Source organism: Bos taurus, chromosome 19 (assembly GCF_002263795.3).
Source record: "Bos taurus isolate L1 Dominette 01449 registration number 42190680 breed Hereford chromosome 19, ARS-UCD2.0, whole genome shotgun sequence".
NCBI lineage: Eukaryota > Metazoa > Chordata > Mammalia > Artiodactyla > Bovidae > Bos > Bos taurus.
Genome location: NC_037346.1, coordinates 18,635,598 through 18,659,765, shown reverse-complemented (window position 1 = coordinate 18,659,765; position 24,168 = coordinate 18,635,598). Strand labels below are relative to the sequence as shown.

Genomic DNA, 24,168 nt, shown 5'->3' with positions numbered 1-24,168 from the left:
TGATGCTGAAGCTGAAGCTCCAAGCCTTTGGTCACCTGATGCAAAGAACTGAGTCATTAGAAAAGACCATAATGCTGGGAAAGATTGAAGGCAGGAGGAGAAGGGGACAACAGAGAATGAGATGGTTGAATGGCATCACCAACTCAATGGACCTGAGTTTGAGCAAGCTCTGGGAGTTGGTGATGGACAGGGAGGCCTGGTGTGCTGCAGTCCATGGAGTTGCAAAGAATAGGACACAACTGAGTGACTGAACTAAACAGTAATTAAAATGAGTATTCAAAAATCAGCAATCAGATCACTTTAAGAGAAGCATATTGATAAAGAAGTAACACAGACTAATAGGGGGAAGATTAAATCACTTCAGAAATGAGGCTGAGAAATGAATCAAGTTGGGTCTTCATCTTAACCCCAAACCACAAGATGATGCCAAAATAAGTTCTAACTATTTTTAAGAATTGAATATAAAAACTGGAACCATTTAAGAAAGAGGAATAATATTTGATTGCTTTCTGGGTGAGTAAGGACTTATGAAACAAAAAAAGTAATAGATTGAAGCAAAGGAAATGGTGAAAGTTCACTAACAAATTTGAAGAAATTCAAACTGAAAGAAGTGTTGTTCAGTCACTCAGTCGTGTCCAAATCTTTGCAACCCCATGGACTGCGGCACACCAGGTATCCCTGTCCTTCACCATCTCCTGGAGCCTGCTCAAACTCATGTCCATCGATTCGGTGATGTCATCCAACTGTCTCATCCTCTTTCATCCCCTTCTCTTCCTGCCTTCAATCTTTCCCAGCATCAGAGACTTTCTAACGAGTCAGCTCTTCACATCAGGTGGCCAAACTCTCGGAGCTTCAGCTTCAGCATCAGCCCTTCCGATGAATATTCAGGACTGATTTCCTTTAGGATTGATTGGTTTGATCTCCTTGCAGTCCAAGGGACTCTCAAGAGTCTTCAACACCACAGTTAAGAAGCACCAGCTCTTCAGTGCTCAGCCTTATTTATAGTCCAACTCTTACATCCATACTTGACTACTGGAAAAACCATAGCTTTGACTATTTGGACCTATGTTGGCAAAGAAAGATTTTAAAAAATTCAGTGTTGATGTCTTTGGAATTGTGAACAGGAGCAAGTTTTCTACAAAGTAGTTTGGACGTGGATATGGAGAGCCTTAAAGATGTTTACAGCTCTTGGACTCATAACTCCTAAGGAATTTATCCTAAGGAATTAATGTCCATATGTTTATCATAGCATTATTTTTTATTTAGGTTTTTAAAATTCAGGTGTATCTTATCATCAATAAAGTGCCAAAATCTTAAATAATTTGATTAATTTTTACATGTGAATACATTACAAAACCATCTCCCAGGTCAAGATATGGAACATTTCCAGCATCCAGAAATTTCCTCTCTGGCAATCCATTCCCCACCAAGAGTAACCACTGTTATCACCTCTCTTGCCAGAGATTTATTTTCCATACTTTTGTGCTTCACTTAACATTACTTACAATAGCAAAACGCTGAAGCAATCTAAAAGTAAACACTGAGGAACCAATTACATTATTCTTCTATGTAATCTACATATCATGAAATAATATGAGGCCATTAAAAATGTTTTTGGTACAGAATTTCAATTTGGGAAGATTAAAATGTTCTGGAATGGATAGTGTTGATGGTTGCACAACAATGTGAATATACTGAATTCCTGTGAACTGTACACATTAAAATGGCAGGTTTTATGCTATATATGGAGAAGGCACTGGCACCCCACTCCAGTACTCTTGCCTGGAAAATCCCATAGATGGAGGAGCCTGGTGGGCTGCAGTCCATGGGGTCGCAAAGAGTTGGACACGACTAAGCGACTTCACTTTCACTTTTCACTTTCATGCATCGGAGAAGGAAATGGCAAGCCACTCCAGTGTTCTTGCCTGGAGACTCCCAGGGACGGCGGAGCCTGGTGGGCTGCTGTCTATGGGGTCGCACAGAGTCGGACACGACTGAAGCAACTTAGCAGCAGTAGCAGCAGCATGCTACATATATGTATATATATATATAAATATATATATGTATATTAACATGATTAAAAAATGCTTTGGGTACTCTTGGTGAAGTTATATAGAGGAATCTTTGCATTAATTTTGTATCTTTTTGTAAGTTCGGAGTTACTTCAAAATAAAAAGTTACAAATTGTCCTTCCTTGAAAAATTTTTAATGTTGAGTAAATCTCAGTATAATACATAGTGAAATAAACATTCAGAGCATACTGTGTGCAGAAACCAACACAATATTGTAAAGCAATTATCCTCCAATTAAAAGTAAATTAAAAAACATATTCTGTATGTAGCATAACCCTAATTTTTGTGGAGAAGTTGGGATGGGTTACATACAGTATCTCTGCATAGATTTGAAAGCCTATGGAGAAGTCAAGTGAGACACCAGTATATTGATATCAGTTTCATTTTTATGATGATACTCTCTGTTTATCAAAGTTCCTATGATTACCAATATTCCTTTTAAAATGAGAATAAAGTGAGAAAATTTTTAACTAGAAGAGAAGCTATTAAAAGGGAGAAAAGTAAGATAAAACTTTTCAAAAATCGGCTTAATGACTTTGGAGATTACGTTCTTTAAGGCTTGTTCTCTTTCTTCATCTCTGTCTTCAGTAATATATTTGCCAAGTCTCTTTTCTCCAGGCCTGATTCTAGGTTATGGTCTTTTCCTTTTACCTTTTTTCCTCCCAATCTTTTATTTTGAAATAATTGTTGATGTCATTTTTGTGGACCATCTGTGCTAATAATGTAATTTTTACCCCCAGGTATTGAATTGAAACACCTTTGTTTGGAGTACATGACTCCATGGCTATCAAATCTAGTACGTTTTTGTAAGCACAACGATGATGCCAAGCGACAGAGAGTTACTGCAATTCTTGATAAGCTGATAACAATGACCATAAACGAGAAACAGATGTATCCATCTATTCAAGCAAAAATATGGGGGAGCCTTGGGCAGGTATTGAGTTTTCTCAAATATTTATCTAGTACCTCCTTGGTACAGATATTAATCTGATACCCACATTGTGCAAAGCACTGCACTAGGGATACAGCTATAGAAAAGACAGTTCCCTTTTTCAAAAAGCATGCCAGACACCCACCTAATCCCTGATCCACTTCAGAACTATAGGGGTCTGTGTCTCAGAACCAGAGAAAAGCTAATTATTCTAACACTCTTCTCCATAGCATTATTACAGTCGCCCCACAGAGTCCTCAATGTGCAGAACCCAAAGGCGTTGAGGGCCAACTTTACTATGCCATTTCTTAAGTGAGGTACTTATATCTGCAGGGGGTCCTGGAACTAATCTCCACAGACACCAAGGGATGGCTGCATGTAGAATTTAACTGTGAAAATCTGATACTATTTCTGATAAGTAGTGCATTATAGTATATTCTGGTATCCTGTATACCACAGGTGTCAGTAAATGTTTGCTAATGATTTTATTTGGGCCTCCTGCTCTCACTTATAGTTCATTTTTAAGAATGCCAATATTAAAATAGTATAATGTAATTTCTATCTGATAAGAATTATGCTACCATTTCTTCAAAGTAATCACTTAAGGAGGCAATACCCTTATTCAGATAATGCTGCAAATCCTCCACATTATTTTAAATGACCTTGGAGCCAGTTTTGTAGCTCTACAAAACATTTCAGTACTTGATGTCATTTCTTATATTTTAAAATAATTGTACCTTATACTGCTGATACACTATTGTCTTAGAGAACAGAGGTGCTTTAAAAGTGAACGAAAATAATATATGTAGAGATTTTAAATTTTTGAATACCAGTCTCTGAAGGAATTGAGTGACTGTTCTCATCCTTTTCTGGATATTTTATGATAAATTTCTGACAAGTCTCTAAATAAAACCTAGTGTTGTGGAGGCCTCAGGTAAACCAGAATTTTCATGTTGATTGGACTGCTCCTTGAATTAATTTTAAGTTAAAAACTAAGTTGGTAGAATGGCTAAAACATAAGTTAATCTTTCCCTCTTCCACTAGATTACAGACCTCCTTGATGTTGTACTAGACAGTTTCATCAAAACCAGTGCAACGGGTGGCTTAGGATCAATAAAGGCTGAGGTGATGGCAGATACTGCTGTAGCTTTGGCTTCTGGAAATGTGAAATTGGTTTCAAGCAAGGTAATCACTTTTCCTTTGCCTTCTGGGCTATGGTTTGATGTATCTGTTTGGGGTTTTTTTATCAGGAGGTTTTTTGTTTTATAACAATCATTTTAAAAAGAAATTTTTTGTGATAAAACTTTTTAGCTCCCTTTAAAAAATTTTTTTTGCTTCTTTACAGGTTATTGGAAGGATGTGCAAAATAATTGACAAGACATGCCTATCTCCAACTCCTACTTTAGAGCAACATCTTATGTGGGATGACATTGCCATTCTGGCTCGCTACATGCTAATGCTGTCCTTCAACAATTCCCTGGACGTGGCAGCTCATCTCCCCTACCTCTTCCACGTTGTTACTTTCTTAGTAGCAACAGGGCCACTCTCCCTGAGAGCTTCCACACATGGATTGGTCATTAACATCATTCACTCTCTGTGTACTTGTTCACAGCTTCATTTTAGTGGTAGGTTCTAGGAAAGCACTGTGTGTTTTTACCACATCCTTTCCCCATTTTATACCTATAACAATGCCTGACTTAGCCTAGATTACCTATTTATTTATTAATATTACGATGCCTTCACACCAAGCTGCTTATTTAGATCTATAGTAATGACATGAAATACAGTCGAAATAGAAAAAGAATGAATTACTTTCATTCCATCTCAAGCCACAGCTGAGATGTTCTATGCACATTTTTCATGGAAACTCTTTAAGTTATCACTTAAGCTAAAAACTCAGCACTGGTTGACAGTGTTGCTCTCCTAGTACGAATTTGTTCAGTTCAGTTCAGTTCAGTCGCTCAGTCGTGTCCGACTCTTTGCGACCCCATGAATCGCAGCACGCCAGGCCTCCCTGTCCATCACCAACTCCCGGAGTTCACCCAGACTCACGTCCATCGAGTCAGTGATGCCATCCAGCCATCTCATCCTCTGTCGTCCCCTTCTCCTCTTGCCCCCAATCCCTCCCAGCATCAGAGTCTTTTCCAATGAGTCAACTCTTCCCATGAGGTGGCCAAAGTACTGGAGTTTCAGCTTTAGCATCATTCCTTCCAAAGAAATCCCAGGGCTGATCTCCTTCAGAATAGACTGGCTGGATCTCCTTGCAGTCCAAGGGACTCTCAAGAGTCTTCTCCAACACCACAGTTCAAAAGCATCAATTCTTCGGCACTCAGCCTTCCTCACAGTCCAACTTTCACATCCATACATGACCACAGGAAAAACCATAGCCTTGACTAGACGAACCTTTGTTGGCAAAGTAATGTCTCTGCTTTTGAATATGCTATCTAGGTTGGTCATAACTTTCCTTCCAAGGAGTAAGCGTCTTTTAATTTCATGGCTGCAGTCACCATCTGCAGTGATTTTGGAGCCCAAAAAAATAAAGTCTGACACTGTTTCCACTGTTTCCCCATCTATTTCCCATGAAGTGATGGGACCGGATGCCATGATCTTCGTCTTCTGAATGTTGAGCTTTAAGCCAACTTTTTCACTCTCCTCTTTCACTTTCATCAAGAGGCTTTTGAGTTCCTTTTCACTTTCTGCCATAAGGGTGGTGTCATCTGCATATCTGAGGTTATTGATATTTCTCTCAGCAATCTTGATTCCAGCTTGTGGTTCTTCCAGTCCAGCGTTTCTCATGATGTACTCTGCATAGAAGTTAAATAAGCAGGGTGACAATATACAGCCTTGACGTACTCCTTTTCCTATTTGGAACCAGTCTGTTGTTCCATGTCCAGTTCTAACTGTTGCTTCCTAACCTGCATATAGGTTTCTCAAGAGGCAGGTCAGGTGGTCTGGTATTCCCATCTCTTTCAAATTTTCCACAGTTTATTGTGATTCATACAGTCAAAGGCTTTGGCATAGTCAATAAAGCAGAAATAGATGTTTTTCTGGAACTCTCTTGCTTTTTCCATGGTCCACCGGATGTTGGCAATTTGATCTCTGGTTCCTCTGCCTTTTCTAAAACCAGCTTGAACATCAGGAAGTTCACGGTTCACATATTGCTGAAGCCTGGCTTGGAGAATTTTGAGCATTACTTTACTAGCGTGTGAGATGAGTGCAATTGTGCAGTAGTTTGAGCATTCTTTGGCTTTACCTTTCTTTGGGATTGGAATGAAAACTGACCTTTTCCAGTCCTGTGGCCACTGCTGAGTTTTCCAAATTTGCTGGCATATTGAGTGCAGCACTTTCATAGCATCATCTTTCAGGATTTGAAAGAGCTCAACTGGAATTCCATCACCTCCACTAGCTTTGTTCGTAGTGATGCTTTCTAAGGCCCACTTGACTTCACATTCCAGGATGTCTGGCTCTAGGTCAGTGATCACACCATCGTGATTATCTGGATCGGAAGATCTTTTTTGTACAGTTCTTCTGTGTATTCTTGCCATCTCTTCTTAATATCTTCTGCTTCTGTTAGGTGCATACCGTTTCTATCCTTTATCGAGCCCATCTTTGCATGAAATGTTCCCTTGATATCTCTAATTTTCTTGAAGAGATCTCTAGTCTTTCCCATTCTGTTGTTTTCCTCTATTTCTTTGCATTGATCGCTGAAGAAGGCTTTCTTATCTCTTCTTGCTATTCTTTGGAACTCTGCATTCAGATGCTTTTATCTTTCCTTTTCTCCTTTGCTTTTTGCTTCTCTTCTTTTCACAGCTATTTGTAAGGCCTCCCCAGACAGCCATTTTGCTTTTCTGCATTTCTTTTCCATGGGGATAGTCTTGATCCCTGTCTCCTGTACAATGTCATGAACCTCCGTCCATAGTTCATCAGGCACTCTATCTATCAGACCTAGGCCCTTAAATCTATTTCTCACTTCCACTGTGTAATCATAAGGGATTTGATTTAGGTCATACCTGAATGGTTTAATGGTTTTCCCTACTTTCTTCAGTTTAAGTTTGAATTTGGCAATAAGGAGTTCATGATCTGAGCCACAGTCAGCTCCTGGTCTTGTTTTTGCTGACTGTATAGAGCTTCTCCATCTTTGGCTGCAAAGAATATGATCAATCTGATTTCGGTGTTGACCGTCTGGTGATGTCCATGTATAGAGTCTTCTCTTGTGTTTTTGGCAGATGGTGTTTGCTATGACCACTGCATTTTCTTGGCAAAACTCTATTAGTCTTTGCCCTGCTTCATTCCGTATTCCAAGGCCAAATTTGCCTGTTACTCCAGGTATGTTTTGACTTCCTACTTTTGCATTCCAGTCCCCTATAATGAAAAGGACATCTTTTTTGGGTGTTAGTTCTAAAAGGTCTTGTAGGTCTTCATAGAACCGTTCAACTTCAGCTTCTTCAGCATTACTGGTTGGGGCATAGACTTGGATTACTGTGATAATGAATGGTTTGCCTTGGAAGCGAACAGAGATCATTCTGTTGTTTTTGAGATTGCATCCAAGTACTACATTTCAGACTCTTTTGTTGACCATGATGGCTACTCCATTTCTTCTGAGGGATTCCTGCCCGCAGTAGTAGATATAATGGTCATCTGAGTTAAATTCACCCATTCCAGTCCATTTTAGTTTGCTGATTCCTAGAATGTCGACATTCACTCTTGCCATCTCTTGTAGATAGGGAGTTAATTGATGAACATGAAGCTAATGTATCAAGAGGGTTGATTTAGGGAGCACTGTTAGGTAATTTGATATGATATTCAAATTTTATAAATTTATAATAAAATATGTGACACTAGAATTAAAAAAAAAAATTATATCTTTAAAGTCTTTACTTGTTCCTTTTGTCTTTTATAGAAGAGACCAAGCAAGTTTTGAGACTCAGCTTGACAGAGTTCTCATTACCGAAATTTTACCTGCTATTTGGCATTAGCAAAGTCAAGTCAGCTGCTGTCATTGCCTTCCGCTCCAGCTACCGGGACAGGTCATTCTCTCCTGGCTCCTATGAGAGGGAGACTTTTGCTTTGACATCCTTGGAGACAGTCACAGAGGCTTTGTTGGAGATCATGGAGGTATAGAAGGCAAAATGATAAGAAGCTAAACTCATTTTTAAAAATCCACTGGTACTGTATAGAAGAAATACTGTTTTATTCTGTTTTGCACTTAATGCTTAAATAAAAACATTCCCATAGACTGTGTTTAGAATTTTCTAGAAATATTTATGTACATAAATATATTTAGAGTATCTTTTTTTTAGGCATGTATGAGAGATATTCCAACATGCAAGTGGCTGGACCAATGGACAGAACTAGCACAAAGGTATGTCCCACATTTAAGTTGCAAAAGTATGTGTACTGTTGAAAAGATAGATATTACTGCATAATTGATATTCTAAGTAATTATTCTATGTATTTATATGTATGTATATAAACACAAAGGTTTTCATAAGCTCTTTGAATTTTTTAATTGTAGATTTGCATTCCAGTATAACCCGTCCCTGCAACCGAGAGCTCTTGTTGTCTTTGGCTGTATTAGCAAACGAGTGTCTCATGGGCAGATAAAGCAGATTATCCGTATCCTCAGCAAGGTACTTCCCCCTCTCTTCCCAAATATTTGTGGTTCCCAAGTTGTAAATTATATCTTGAATTTTTCTAAGGGACATTTAAATTTGAATTTAATAAAGTATCTTATATGTTGTTTATTGAACCTTTAAAAATGGGTTTTGATTATTATAATTCTTTGAAGTAAAGCCTCTCTAGAGAAGATATCTTAAAAAAATTAAGTATTTCTTTTGGCAGAAGGTACTCTTACTGTTTTATTATAAGCATTTTACTAGATGGTAAGACGAGCCTTACCTTTCTAAGGTGGCTCAGTGGTAAAGAATCTACCTGCAATGCAGGAGAGGCGGGTTTGATCCCTGGATGGGGCAGATTGCCTCGAGAAGGATATGGCAACTCACTCCAGTATTCTTGTCTGGGAAATCCCGTGGACTGAGGAGCCTAGTGGGCTACAGTCCATGGGGTTGCAACGAGTCGGACACGACTTAGCGACTAAACAACAACCACAAAGACTAGCCTTGTATAAAATTATGTAATTTGTAACTGCTATAACAATGCCTGACTTCCTATATTAGCATATAATATAGAAATACTTCTTAAAAAGATTCCAAATGTGCTTACTAGCTACCAAGATCACCACAGCATTGGAAATAATCCTCGCACTTATTAAATAAAGAATTGTTCTGAAATAATTCTGAAATTCAGTTTAGGAGTAAATGTTTTGTTTCAATGAAAGTAACATAAAAATTCTGTTTCTCTAAAAGGCTCTTGAGAGTTGCTTAAAAGGACCTGATACTTACAACAGTCAAGTTCTGATAGAAGCTACAGTAATAGCACTAACCAAATTACAACCACTTCTTAATAAGGTAATTACTGTGTAGAAAATGAGTGCATTTATTTTGGGTGTTAGTGTTAAATGTTATTTTCTTTCAAAGAGTTCAGAAAATAAGATGGATAGAGAAATTATAAAGAAAAAGCTATAGTTAAAGTAGAACGTCTTACCTTAAAATTCAGTTGTTTTATTTACATTAGAGGAAGAGTAAGGATGGAGAATATGTTCTTAAGTGCTTAGGTATTGTCTTATCAGTGCTTAAAGGAAAGATGGATATATATGCTTAATTCTTTCATCCAGTTGAGCATCTGCTATGTGCCAAGTACTGTTTTAGGTGCTAGAGATATAATACTGAACAAAGCCAATAAAATTATCTGCCTTCAGGGAACTTTAATTCTGGAATGAATGTGAAAGTTGAGGAGTGGCTAGATAATAAAGTGATTAAAATACATGATACGTTAGTTGGTGATCATTGTTGTGGAGAAATGTAAAGCTGGGGTAAAGCACACCTGATAATCAAAGGAGTTTGGGTGCTAAGTGAAGATAATGTTTAAAGGAAATAAGATAATAGCAGCCACTGTTTTAGGATGGTCTGAGCTCATCTCAGCTTTGTGACCTCAGGCAGGTCATCTGTATAACATCTGGACATTATGTTTCTACATTAATAAATTGACTAAGTAATGGCATAGTATTATCTTCCAACTCTAAAGTTGTATTCTGTGAATTGAGTACAAAGATACGCCAAATTGAGAGAGATTACATAGAAATAAAGACCTGTATGTTCTTGGTCTTGAGCTATATGTTCTACAAACATTATAAAATGGCCAAATTGGGGTTCTTTTGCTATTCCAAAATTGATATTTTTGTGTGCACAGTTAGAAAAAGACACTGTGCAATGCTAACTGTAAGGTCAAACTGAATGGAATGCGTCTGGCCCAGATGGTTTTTAAAAAAGTCTTCCAGCTCTTCTGCCTCCTGCTTCTCACCTTTCCCCAGCAAAGGAGGATAAAAAAAATTCAGAAGTGATTATAGCTCCCTTAAGGAGAAACCTATTACAGGGAGAAATTAATCATCCTCGATGCTTACCTATACACCCTGGATCCGAACAGAATTTAGGGGTTTAGCTAAGGAATTTCCCAATCCCAGCTAAGATCCGTTGGGATTTGTTAAGGAATTTTAATTGACCATCTGGACCTATGAGCCCAGGTTTTCAGATCTGTATCAACTAATGCAGATGTTAGTTTCTGAAAACAGAACAAGGGAATGACTAGAGAAAGCAAGGTGAAAATACCACTTAAAGGACTGTGAATCACATAGTCCAGAAGCTTGCACCAAATACAAGGAATTAGCTCAGAAATTACTCAACCCATCTCAGAGCTTTCTCCAAAAACCATAAATGGACAAAGATTCAACAGTGCAAGCAAAGATCAGATGAATCAATCCAAACTATTAAGGAAGATTGGGGGGAAAAGGTTTTAAGCAATATTCTGGCTTGACATTTGAGTCATTCTAACAACTAAAATGATCCTTTTGCTTAACTCCACCTTTAAAGAAGGCTTAGATGAGGATTTAGCTACTTTTGTCAAAGACAGTCTAGGTTGGTCTGAGTGACACACAAAACACTCTTGTTACACGGGCTGACCAACTTTTCAAAACCCTTAAAAAAAAAGAAAAGGGGGTATCTGTGAAAATTATGAAACTTCAATTGCACCACTTTATTACCCAATGCCAGTAGAAAATTAACTGACCCCCAACCAATTTAATTCCCAAAACAGTAGAGAAAGCTTGAAGGAAAAAAAAAAAATCTCTCTTTAGAATTCTTGTCCTGAGGGCAGAAACTCCTACTAGGAGAACCTGATTTTCTCTCCCTGTGCCTTGAGACCCAGAGCTCTCTGGATCACTTATCTAGACTGTCTCTTAATTGCTGAAACTGAGTTGGGGGGGAGGAAAGAAGCCTTTTAAATTTTTTTATTCCAACTTATTCACATTTTGTTTTATATTGTCATATTTGATTCATGACTAAGTTTAGAAAATGAAGGTATATCTCTGACTGTGTCTGTTTGGATATATGTACGTCTCAGTATGTTTCTTTGGATAATATTGCTGCGGTTAATTTGTAAAATGAGCTCTAACCTAACCAGCCTAAAGAAAAATAAGCACTTGCAAATCAAGCAGTTCTAAATACAAGAGAAATTAACCTAAGTGAATTTCAGGTTCACATGAATTAAGAAATATTCAGTATTAAGTACCTGGTATTAATATTTGTTGATCTAATTAATATAGACATGCTTAAAATATTAAGCATAATATTTTCATTGTGCCTAGGTTTAATATGTTAAATAAAGTGTTGTTATATCTGTTGCAAATTTGTAAGCAAGGAAAGTAACTCAACTAAAGAAACTTTTAAGGAAAGAAAGCGTAAATGAGATAGGAACTTTTAGATAAACTCTATTAAGGGGCTACCCCAATGGCTCAGCTGTAAAGAAGCACCTGCCAGTGCAGGAGATACAGGTTCGGTCCCTGGGTCGGGAAAATTCCCTGGAGTAGAAAATGGCAGCCCACTCCAGTATTCTTGTCTGGAAAATACCATGGACAGAGAAGCCTGGTGGGCTACAGTCCACGGGATCAGAGAGTCAGACACGACTGAGCGCACACGCATGATTTCTTGTATACCACAGTGTGTTCTGATGAGACGGTGGTGTATCTTACTAACCTGGAGTGCGTCTCCCCTGCCTAGGACTCCCCTCTGCACAAAGCCCTCTTTTGGGTTGCTGTAGCCGTGCTACAGCTCGATGAGGTCAACTTGTATTCAGCAGGCACTGCACTTCTGGAACAAAACCTGCACACCTTAGACAGTCTCAGGATATTCAACGACAAGGTAAACAAGCTTTCGGTTGGTGTTTCTAAATTATGCATGTTAGAGTGTCTCCTTTTTTTGTTGTTGTTTTCTTTTAAAATTAGAAGAGATCCATCTTTAAATATGAATTTCCGTGTAACTGGTTGTGAATATATTCCTTACTAGCTCATAAAATGGTTTAAACTTTGCATACTTTTTTATATAAAAATAGCAAAAACACAGTACTTGCCCAATATTGGTAAACAGAATAAGGATAAAAATATTGAGTAATAATAATAGCTACCTTGCTAGGCTCTATGCTGTCTTATGCACTGTACATTCATTAATTGTAATTTCATAATCCAAGGGTAAAGGTTAGCATTCCCCACCCTTACTTCACTTCATGAAGAAATAATCTAAAAATAAGCTCACTTTTATTGAATTATGGTACTTAATGAGAAATAGGTATAATTAGAAGCAGATAAGGAGTTTGGAGGTGTCTAAAGGAAACTTTTGGATATTTAATTATGCTAGTCTTTTGTTTGCTTAATCCCACTTTAAAACATATTAATACCATCACCACCCCTCTTAAAACCTTTTAGTTTTGATTGAGATTGGGTTTTGGTTTGCAGAGTATAGTAAAAGAAATACAATAGTAAGAAATTATATTCATTTTGTCTTTGGAGGAAAAAAAGAGAAGCGTCTAGGAGAAAAGAGAGGAATTTTAAGATAGATAGGTGTATATAATAAGAGATTTGCTTAAAGCAAAATTAACAGACCTTGTGAGAAGAAAGAAACAGACCAGAGCCTGGTTTTATGTGTGAAGATGCCTGGTCTAAGCATTGTTTGTTTTGTCTTCCAAATAGTAGTGTAGTGTAGACCCACAATAGCTGGGGCTCTGGGAAATGTGGAAGCAGAATTTTAGATGTAGAAGTTACCTTGAAGTTTAATCATCCATTTTATAGGATAGAAAAGAACAAAGAAGTCAGGTAACTTGTTCATGTTTGTGCATCTGATTTGGAACTAGAATCTCTCTTTCCTAATTCCATTGCTCTTTTCTGGAGTGGTCTTAGGACAGTGGTGGTCAGAGAGATGGCTAGCTTTTGGCCTTTTGTATGAATATAGGATATTTGTGAGTGAAGTGTTTGTCTAGGAATATCTGCCTTGGCATTTTCATTGCCAAAATAGACCCATTAGCAGAAGTTAATATTGACTCCAAATGCCTCAGGATACTAGGAATCCATTAATAAAGCTTGTTAAAAGTTACCAGAATGAAAGATGAATAAGGTCTGAGGATCTATTATTTAACCTAATGACTATAGTTGATAACACTGTATTATAATTGAAATTTGCTAAGAGAGGAGAACTTAAATGTTCTCCCCCAAAAGAGGGGATGGGATATAAATATGTGAAGTGATAGTTTATTAACTTAATGGGAGAAATGTATATGTGAAAGGATATACATTCATTCTTCAAATCATCACATTGTACACTTTAAATACCTTACAATTTTGTCAGTTATACCTCAGTAAAGCTGAAAATATATATATACATTGAACTTATAGTAAGTTAGTACTTTAATATTTATGTAATATTCTGCAACTTGCTTTTTTTTAACAATATGAACATCTTTCTAAAGCATATATATATATACACACACAAAATTTCATGTGTGTGTGTGTATAATTCTTGCTCATGACTGCAGAGTATTTTACAGAATGCATGAGCCACAACGTATTTAACCTTGCCCATTAATGGACATTTGGTTTGTCTGTTATCTTTTTTTATTATAGAAAACGCTACTCTAAACATCTCTCTACATTTATTTTATAGTCTATGTTTTTCTTTCTTTGAGGTAGAAACCTAGACAGATCTGAACATGACCCTAAGTGCTTTCAGTTTTTGCTTTAAAATAAAATCTCTGTGTATAGGAGAATCACAGGGCCTTTTTTTAAAAAAAAAAGCAAATTCCTGGGCCTTACCACTTCCCATGATTCTGAGATGGAACCCAGTACTTTCCACCCTTGAACTAGCATTGTCAGTGATTTTAAGGCAGGTATTCCTGAAACCACACTTTAGGAAATATTGTTAAATACCTTAATTTAGAGGTCAAGTTACATAGCATTTTTGAGTTTCAGTTCTTTGTTTTACCACATTAGACTGTCAAATTCTCCAGGGCTAGTACTTTTTGTCTGTTTAGTTCACTGATATATCAATCAATCGATCAATCTGTAAAATGGAGCTAATATCTGTTACACAGAATTGCTTTAAGGTTTCAGTACATTAATGTATCTAACACTGTTCTATACAGCAGGCACTCAGTAGATATGAGTTCGCTTCATTCTCTTGAGTGTCCAGTCATAGTACACAAAGTGCCAGCTACAATTCAATGCATGGTCTTATTTAAAATAACAGTATAGGTTTTTAAAAGTCACCAGGATATAAATTGACAGTCACTTATTTTGCATTATAAATCAAAGCCGTTGTATCTTCCATCACCTTATTCCCTACATGCTTGACTCTTTTGCACTAATTTATTTCTGGTACCTTAAATGTTCTATGGTATTTTGTAGTCATCTGAAAATAATTTTTCTCAACCTAAAAGGATTATTGACCTTGTCATAGCTGTTGAACACAAACAAAAACCAATTAAGTGATCCTTCCTGTGTGAACCCATCAACCATCTCATGATTATTTTTAATAGAGTCCAGAGGAAGTGTTCATGGCAATCCGGAACCCTCTGGAATGGCACTGCAAACAAATGGATCATTTTGTTGGACTCAATTTCAACTCTAACTTTAACTTCGCACTGGTTGGACACCTCTTAAAAGGTAGAGGCCTTGTGTCAAAATATTTTTATGAAATAGTATCAAGAAGCCAGAAGTAACTAAAATAGTTGATATAATTTGCCCCATATGTCTTACATTAAATGCAAACTATATGTCTTAGTGAGTTATGTTTTGTTTAGTATGTATTTTAATAGAGCCTGATTTCCATATCAAGTACCAAATTTCCTTTAGAAAGCAAGGGAGTTGATTGTTACACAGTTTCTAAGTACTGAACTTTCTAATAGCTGTTTTATTAGTTAATGATACTTAAGTATCTTTTTGGTTATCAAAATAAGACAAATTAATAAATGTTATTTGAGTAACTCATGTTAGAAATTTGAGATTTGACCAGAGATTGTCTTAACTTGTTACTAATTTACTGTTGTTGACTCCTGTTATTACATACCATAGGACCTCGCCCTCTGGTCCCCATTCTCCCACTTCCACATTTCTGTATTACTTACAGCACTGATCTCCAGTTATTCCTCAAAGTCAGCTCCCTCAGTCACTCATCTGACTTTACTCCCTACTTCTGACTTCACTGAATGTTAGCTTTGGTTGATTAATCTGGTACGGGCATGGCCCAAAACTGCAGTTAACAGAAATGGCGTATAGGGTGAGTCAGAAGCAAAAGCAATGTAAAGTATAGCCTGGGATAAGTAGCTAGCATGAATTGCTGGTTTTAGATTTGGCCAAAATTAGAGACTCAAGCTAGAACTTGAATCTGCAGTTTTGTATCAATTTAAATGATTGTTAGGCTTGAGGGATCATAGAGGTTCCCCCAGGTTTTTAACCAGGTACACACACACGCACACATACACTGGTGTGAATGTATGCATTTTATTTCACCACCTTAAGAAATCTTTGCAAAAAAATATTGACCGTTTTAATCTCTAAAGGGAATAGGGATTGCTCAAAAGATACTACACTTACTGCGGGATACCAAGAGATGAATTGCAACTAGGCTGATAAAGTGCTTGCTTATTCTGTATTTCTAAAGGAATATGAAATATTTCCAGTGTACAAATCCCCTGTTTTAAATGGAGTTGCATTAGTGATTAAAAGCTGTCCAGAAATCAAACTTACCCCCTGATCAACCCAATTCTTTGACCTTTGGGAGCATATAGTCCTTGTATCATAAGGTTTTTTCCTTTAACTAGAAAAAAAATTAAATGATAAAACCATGTTTTCAAAGCATATCTTAAAACTACAATAATAGGTTTTTTAAAAAAAATCCTTGTGCTGTTGTAGGGAATAGAAGATCTGAAACACTTATCATCTTTCCTGATTTTCCTCTCCCTGAGGTACCTTAGTGTTCTAGGGAGCATTATTCTGTTCTGCACATTTTTGGTGCTTAATCCTATATGTAATTAATTAACTGTTCACATATGTGTATATTTTACCTTCCCCAATGGCTGGTCTCAGAAGGCAGGAGTTCCCCCTTATATATTTCTCTTCTTTGCAGAGTTGCTAGTCACAGAATAAGAATTCAACAAATGCTTACTGAAAGAAAGAATTGACTTCTTGTTTGTTTTTATTTTTTCTAGGATACAGGCATCCTTCACCTGCCATTGTTGCAAGAACAGTCAGAATTTTGCATACACTACTAGCTCTGGTTAATAAACACAGAAATTGTGACAAATTTGAGGTGAATACACAGAGCGTGGCTTACTTGGCAGGTAAAAACACAAAGTAGACAAAATAATCTTACAGGTGGCGCTAGTGGTAAGAAGAGACAGGGGTTTGGTCCCTGGAGGAGGGCATGGCAACCCACTCCAATATTCTTGTCTGGGAAATACCATGGACAGAGGAGCCTGGTGAGCTGTAGTCCATAGGGTCACAAAGAGTAGGACATGACTGAAGTGACTTAGCATGCACATAAACATCTAAGGACCACAAAAAAGGTACAGACACCTATGGGTTCTTCTGCTGATTGCTTGGCAGAGTAAAGAGTTCACAACTCAGTCCCGTGGTATTGGTTAAAATTTTGAAAGTTTGCCAAAACATTTTTCCTTATAAAAGAATTTGCATTAGTATATGAAATGGGTTCTCTTGTCATCTTTGGTTCGTGACACTACGTAACTCCCTGTTGTCTGTTATAAAATCTAAATGCCTGAGCCTAGCATCTTGACTGGAGAAGGCAATGGCACCCCACTCCAGTACTCTTGCCTGGAAAATCCCATGGATGGAGGAGCCTGGTGGGCTGAAGTCCATGGGGTCACAAAGAGTCAGACACGACTGAGAGACTTCACTTTTCACTTTCATGCATTGGAGAAGGAAATGGCAACCCACTCCATTGTTCTTGCCTGGAGAATCCCTGGGACGGCGGAGCCTGGTGGGCTGCCGTCTATGGGGTCACACGGAGTTGGACACGACTGAAGCGACTTAGCAGCAGCAGCATCTTGAAGGAGAAGGAAATGGTAACCCACTCCGGTGTTCTTGCCTAGAGAATCCTGTGGACAGAGGAGCCTGGGGCTGCTATCCATAGGGTCGCACAGTCGGACACGACTGAAGCGACTTAGCATACGTGCATTGGAGAAGGAAATGGCAACCCACTCCAGTATTCTTGCCTAGAGAATCCCAGGGTCAGAGGAGCCTGGTGGGCTGCCATCTATGGGACTGCACAGAGTCGGACACAACTGAAGTGACTTAGCAGCAGCAACAGCATCTTGAGCCCTGAAGCAGCCCTCCTGATTCTGTCCTCTTTCTCTAAATGTCACAGGCTTAATTTTTATTTCCTTTCAAAATGGATGGGCTATTTTAAGCTAGTCTGCTTGCCATTTACTAGAAGTGCCTTTATGTCTCTTTAATATTCATTCCTGATGCCATTTGTTTTGCCTAGACTGTCTGCCCTCCCCTCCTTCCATTATACCATCCTCGCTTGCTGTTGCCCAATTTGTGTTTCTCTTCTCATCAACACTTAGCACTTATATGTAACACAGTTTTTGAACAGTCTTTTTTTTAAATTGGAGTATAGTTGATTTACAGTGTTGTATTAGTTTCCACTGTACAGCAAAGTGAATCACATACATATATATATATATATATTCACTCTTTTTAGGATTCTGTTCCCATATAGGTCATTATGGGGTATTGAGTATAAACATAGTCATTTGATGGAAAGTGCTGATTCCCAGTTTAGCAGACTTCAGTTTGTAGCAACTTTTTTGAGTCATTTGACCTTGAGCAAATCATTTAACATTTCAAAGTATTTTTCTTCACCTAAGAAATGGACATTATAGTCCTGGCCTGCTGACCTTTTATGTTTGTTGAGGTCAAATATACATTAAAGCGCTAGACTCTATAGATACTGTTTAAGTCTCTGTTCAGTGTTTACATGCAGCCTTCCAAAACAGATGGCAAACCCTTTAAGATAAACAAATCTGTCTTAAGGGTTTATACCCTTAAACTTCATACTCTCCAAGACTCTTTACATGCATGTTTAGCAGCTGTTATTCTCTTTAGGAGCTTGTAAGAAGTATATCCTATTTTAAGTCGTATTTATGATTTATTAAATTATTAAATCTTCCTTCTTGTTCCTTTTAGCTTTACTTACAGTGTCTGAGGAAGTTCGAAGTCGCTGTAGCCTAAAACATAGAAAGTCTCTGCTTCTTACTGATATTTCAATGGAAAATGTTCCTATGGATACATATCCCATTCATCATGGTGACCCTAGCTATAGGTAAGTGGGCTTCTCCTCCCATCATTACATAATTTTCATCAGGTTTTGATTTTCCATGCCAGTGGAGTCAAGTAGCAGAGTAATCCAGAAGGTAATATAGAAGGGAAACTGAAGATAATCAAGGAAGAGTGTAAATCAAAACTCATTTTATAAATGTACAGTATTTTATGTGGGTTAGTAGTGAGAAGGGCTTCCCTGGTGGCTCAGACGGTAAAGCGGCTGCCTGCATTGCGGGAGACCTAGGTTTGATCCCTGGGTCAGGAAGATCCCCTGGAGAAGGAAATGGTAACCCACTCCAGTACTCTTGCCTGGAAAATTCCATGGATGGAGGAGTCTGGCGGGCTACAGTCCATGGGCCCGCCAAGAGTCAGACACGACTGAGCAACTTCACTTTCTTTTCTTTCTTTCTTTTCTTTCTTTCTTTTCTTTCTTTCTTTTCTTTCTTTCTTAGTAGTGAGAAAGTTCTTCTTACCTGATTGTGCTAATTAGTTAACATTATTTTGTCTCTTTTTAAGCACAAGTCAGTTGAAGGATGAAGAGATGATCTAGAAAGTATCAGATTGTAGGAGAAGGCCTTAGGAAAACCTAAGGTGAAATATAAGCAACATTATAAGCTTAATGATAGAAAACTGAGGTATACAGATTTGTAAAAAGATTTACATGCCAACATATTTATGTATTTACTCATATCACACTAAAGTTACTAAAGATTTTTCTATAGTGCAGATTTAGATAAGATAATCAAATTATATTTGCTGTCATATATGGCTTTGGGTAGCATGTTTTTCACTAAAACATAGAGAAATTCCATAAAATTGGCATCACTTGGAGTTTTTTTATATTTTCAATTAATGGTACCTTTAAGTGTTAGGTACAGTGTTGAACATAGGAAAATAATCATATATTTTTAGAGCTTGTATCATTAAATTTATCAATATCCCACTTTTTAATAAAAAGCCCTTGGCATTTTCCAACTGAGATGTTAACAGTGTATGCAAAAGCTTTCCAGGCATACTTGGTTTTCAGTAGTCTTACTCTTTAGTCATTCCTATGATTATATTTATTTGAGATAATGCTCTTTTTGTTATGGAAAGTAAAAAGTGAATTTGTCTGTGTTCCCCTTGGTTTTTAAACCAGTGGTACAATTGCCTATTTAGACTTGATTTTCTCTTATTAAAAAATGAATGCAGTACAGTTAAGTTGAGCGTTTGTTGAGTACCTGCTATGAATAAGATGTCATGGCAAGAAAGTGAATACCTCCTGGGGATAAATTAAGAGTTTTTTCTCCAAAGTGCTTTAAAGTACAGTTTTAAAATTAATTAATCACTGCCATTGGGAAATAGGACAGCCAATTAGAAGGGCCAAGAATGCTTGTTTTTGTCATCATGTTTATTGATTCTTCTCAATTGTTTTAATTTCTCAGGACACTAAAGGAGCATCAGCCGTGGTCATCTCCCAAAGCTTCTGAAGGGTACCTTGCAGCCAGCTATCCACCTGCGGGCCAGACCAGTCCCCGAGCCAGGAAATCTATGAGCTTGGACATGGGGCAGCCTTCTCAGGCCAACACGAAGAAATTGCTTGGTTAGTTTATCTAAATTATGTAGAAATGTTTAGAGTTGTTTTTAAAAATGGTCAGATACTTTCACTCTTGGAAAATTATTTGAAGCTCTTAAAGATTATCAAAATGTTCTGTTTTTGATGCAGCAAAGTTTTTGATGTCAATGATAAGAGAGTTTGATAGATCAGTTAAGCCATATCAGTTAAGACAGAAGAATGAGAATGAGATCTCAGAACAGTTTTGTGGGGGATTCTTAGACTAAATATTGTGGCTGTACTTGTTTTATTCTGTATTATTTGTCCAGGCAGCAGGTAAATGAGAGTAGGAGAGACATTAGGTACTCACAGAAAAGAGTCTCACAGCATTCAGATGCAGGGCCTTTAACAGTATATTTTCCAAAATTATCATCTGTGGGTAGAATATATCACTATGCTATGAAGTATAATAATACTATTTGCCATCTTTTCTTAAAAAAACAAAAAGGTAAGAGTTTTTGATTACTGTATTTTTTTATTACTCTAAGAAGATAGAATTCTTGAAAATTAAAACTGCTCTTTTATATCAACATTTGCCCATGAGAAATATACCTAAAATGCTGTGAGACCCCTTTCCCTTTTCAAAAGCTGAAGTGAATAATGAGAGAATCCACTGATCCCGCCTCACCACAGGTTGAATACAAAGGTGCTCTTACACAGCTTTGGCTAAGGAAGTATAAAATAAGGAACTTGCCAATAAACCATGGTTTCAATGAAACCATGAATGTTAATCACTATGACTAGTCACATAAGACTGTTCTCTTTTGTTTGAGTTTCTTTCTGTTTATACTTTGCCACAAATAATGTTCTAGGAGTTTTCTGATTACTTAGTGTTTTGTGATTCTCAATTTTCATGCCAAGGACATTGTAAATGAAGAACTAACTTCAGAGAAAACGCAATATTGAATTCATTCAACCCATGTGCTAGATAAAAAAGTTATATCGTCTTTGCCCTTGGAGGAGCTCGTAGTTTGATGGCTAAGACATAATCATACAATTGCAACAGCATCCCCGGGTGCCATTAAATATGGCTTGATGAGGGAAAACTGAGGATTGGGGGAAATTAGGAAAAGCTACAGAAGTGAGGTAACATTTAACCTGGGTCTTGAAGATTTGACACCTGTTTGCCAGGTAGACACAGGATAAGGAAGGCATGCATTCAGGAGAGGTGGGAATAGCATGAATAATGCAAAGTCAGGAAAAGCAATGGGGTAGGAAATGAGGCTAGAGAAGGCTTGGAACTAGTTTGTAGGAGACTTTGTGCCATGTTAAGAAATTTAGTCTTATCATGTATCCAGCAGAGATCTTTAAATAGGGAAGGGACATTACAAAATTTTATTTTTAGGAAAGGTTTTTGGCTACAATATGGAGAAAGAGAAGTTTTTTTGGCAAGGGAATCATTTAAAAAATTGTTACAGCAATCCAAGCAAAAAATGGCATAGGCCTACACTAAGGCAGGAGCAATGGAAGAATGGAGAAAAGGAATCAGCTTTGGGACTTCAGTTTAGTTCAGTTCAGTCTGACTCTTTGTGACCCCACGGACTGCAGCACGCCAGGCCTCCCTGTCCATCACCAACTCCTGGAGTTTACTAGGGCCTGACTATATGGGCCAGGTAGGGCAGGAGAAGGCCAAGAAAGATGTCAAAAGTTTCTGGCTTCAAAAACTGTCTGGGTAGTGACCCCATTTGCAGAGATTGGGGCTAATATATTTATAGCATAAGGTAATTCAGATTGGTTGGTATTATATGTGGGCTTCCCTGGTGGCTCAGAAGGTAGAGTCCCCCCACAGTGCCAGAGACCTGGGTTCAAACCCTAGGTTGGGAAGATCCCCTGGAGAAGGGAATGGCTACCCATTCCAGTATGGGATACCTTCAGAATTCTCAGAATGTGTATCTAAGAGATAAATGAAAACATACATCTGGAGATCAGGAAGAGAGAAGTGGACAAGTAGCACATTCAGAATTAATTAGCTCATTAGAGAGCTAAAGCTGTAGGAGTGAAGGAGATCTCCCAGGAAGAATGCAAGAGTGTAAAGTAAAAAGGAAGAATGAAATTTGATACTTTAACTGGTCACTGGCTAATGTCTAGCCTTGTGCCTTCAAGCTAATCTCTTAAGCGATGGCTTCCTCAGTTTATAGGTACAGAAAATGAAGAAGTTAGACTAGATCCTTTGGGCTGTTAAATTATTTGACCTTGATTTTTATGACTATTGTGAATAATTATTAGTATTAAAACTTGAGGTTAATAGAAGATTAAATTTCTCAAGTGTTCAGTTGTCTTCAGTTCTGGGTTTTAAAAAGTAATACTGTCACAAGTATTCCAGATTTATTTTTAGAGCTGCACCAAGAAAAATAAGAGAATTTCTTATAATACAAAGAACAGAAATATGTAAGTTCCAAATAACCCAATTTCAATACTTTTATTTTAAGAGAAAGTTTTTCAACAGTGATAGAGAACCGATTAGAGAAACTCAAAGCCAAGTGAATGGTTCTGCTTGCTATTTTTGAAGCATCTCCCAGTGTATCTATTATTTAATACTTTCAGGCATGCCGATCCTTTCAGTATTTAGTACTTTCAGGCATGCAGAGCTTGAAGAACTAAAATCAAAGTTTGATTTTACCTTCATTTGGAAATTCTTCATATGTTAATGACTTTTTGGCACCAGCAGAATGTCTTAAATTGAAAAAAGGCGGTTCAGACATAATTGATCTTTGCTACTAAGTAGTGCCCATCTCTGTACTTATTATTAAATACTATGCTTGCTGGTGGAGTTTAGTTTACCTCCAGTGTAGTACATGTAATCTCAATTTGATTTGGACCAATGAGGCACATCCAGTCCTGAAAGAGCACAGCTATTTAGCCAAAATTCCTTCAGAAGATGAAGAAATATGGAGAAGAGAGGAACTCTGCCCCAGGGATGTTTGAGCTTTCTTTGGGTCCTAAGTGAAAATGCAAACACTTTATGCCCAAACATTTTCTTTTTAGTATATTCCTATTCACAGACACTGTGGTTAATAAACTTCCATATTCTGTAACTTTTGTTTATAGGAACAAGGAAAAGTTTTGATCACTTGATATCAGACACAAAGGCTCCTAAAAGGCAAGAAATGGAATCAGGGATCACAACACCCCCCAAAATGAGGAGAGTAGCAGAAACTGATTATGAAATGGGTGAGAAACAAAGTTAATAATTAATCTAGATCATTGAAAGTAAGGAGGGAGAGTACATTAAAAGCCATATTTGCTTTCCAGCCATTTCTTAGTGTCCTTAGGATGAAATATAGAAACATTTGCTCTTTTTCAGAAGATAAGCTGTACAGTCCTTAAAATGACAAATACCTGAAATATGTGTGGAAAGTAATCCTACATAGGATTGTAAACAGCATCGTAAACAGCTAGCCAGAACTTTCATATATAGATGAATAGTAATTTTGTATGATGTTTATGTTGATATTTTAAGTGTCTATTAAAAAGCTATTGAATTATAGAAATGACATTAAAATATAGTAGGTGAAGTAGTATCTAGTGTGTTGTATTCAATTAATACAGCTGATTGTATTAATCCATATCTTACCGCAGAAACCCAAAGGATTTCCTCATCACAGCAGCACCCACATTTACGCAAAGTTTCAGTGTCTGAATCAAATGTTCTTTTAGATGAAGAAGTACTTACTGATCCGAAGATCCAAGCACTTCTTCTTACTGTTCTGGTAATCCTTTTGCTTTTTATGTTTTTTTTTTTCCTGGTCTACTCTTAGAAGGCCCTCAAGTGTTAAAAACATGAAAGGAAGTC

General features: G+C 37.3%; 1 protein-coding gene across 9 annotated transcripts in view; it reads left to right on the top strand.

Moving 5' to 3' along the window:
* Nucleotides 1–24,168, top strand: part of NF1 (neurofibromin 1) — a 273,622-nt gene that overhangs the window by 230,420 nt on the left and 19,034 nt on the right. For 8 of the 9 annotated variants that reach the window (XM_059877703.1, XM_059877699.1, XM_059877700.1 and 5 more), the window contains 14 exons: nt 2,813–3,006; nt 4,048–4,188; nt 4,349–4,628; nt 7,904–8,118; nt 8,304–8,365; nt 8,519–8,633; nt 9,369–9,470; nt 12,174–12,314; nt 14,977–15,103; nt 16,648–16,779; nt 18,647–18,782; nt 20,206–20,363; nt 23,424–23,546; nt 23,955–24,085. In XM_059877703.1, the coding sequence (XP_059733686.1) occupies nt 2,813–3,006; nt 4,048–4,188; nt 4,349–4,628; nt 7,904–8,118; nt 8,304–8,365; nt 8,519–8,633; nt 9,369–9,470; nt 12,174–12,314; nt 14,977–15,103; nt 16,648–16,779; nt 18,647–18,782; nt 20,206–20,363; nt 23,424–23,546; nt 23,955–24,085 (2,057 nt within the window). The remainder of the gene's footprint in view (nt 1–2,812; nt 3,007–4,047; nt 4,189–4,348; nt 4,629–7,903; nt 8,119–8,303; nt 8,366–8,518; nt 8,634–9,368; nt 9,471–12,173; nt 12,315–14,976; nt 15,104–16,647; nt 16,780–18,646; nt 18,783–20,205; nt 20,364–23,423; nt 23,547–23,954; nt 24,086–24,168) is intronic. The other variant, XM_059877701.1, reaches the window with a different exon arrangement.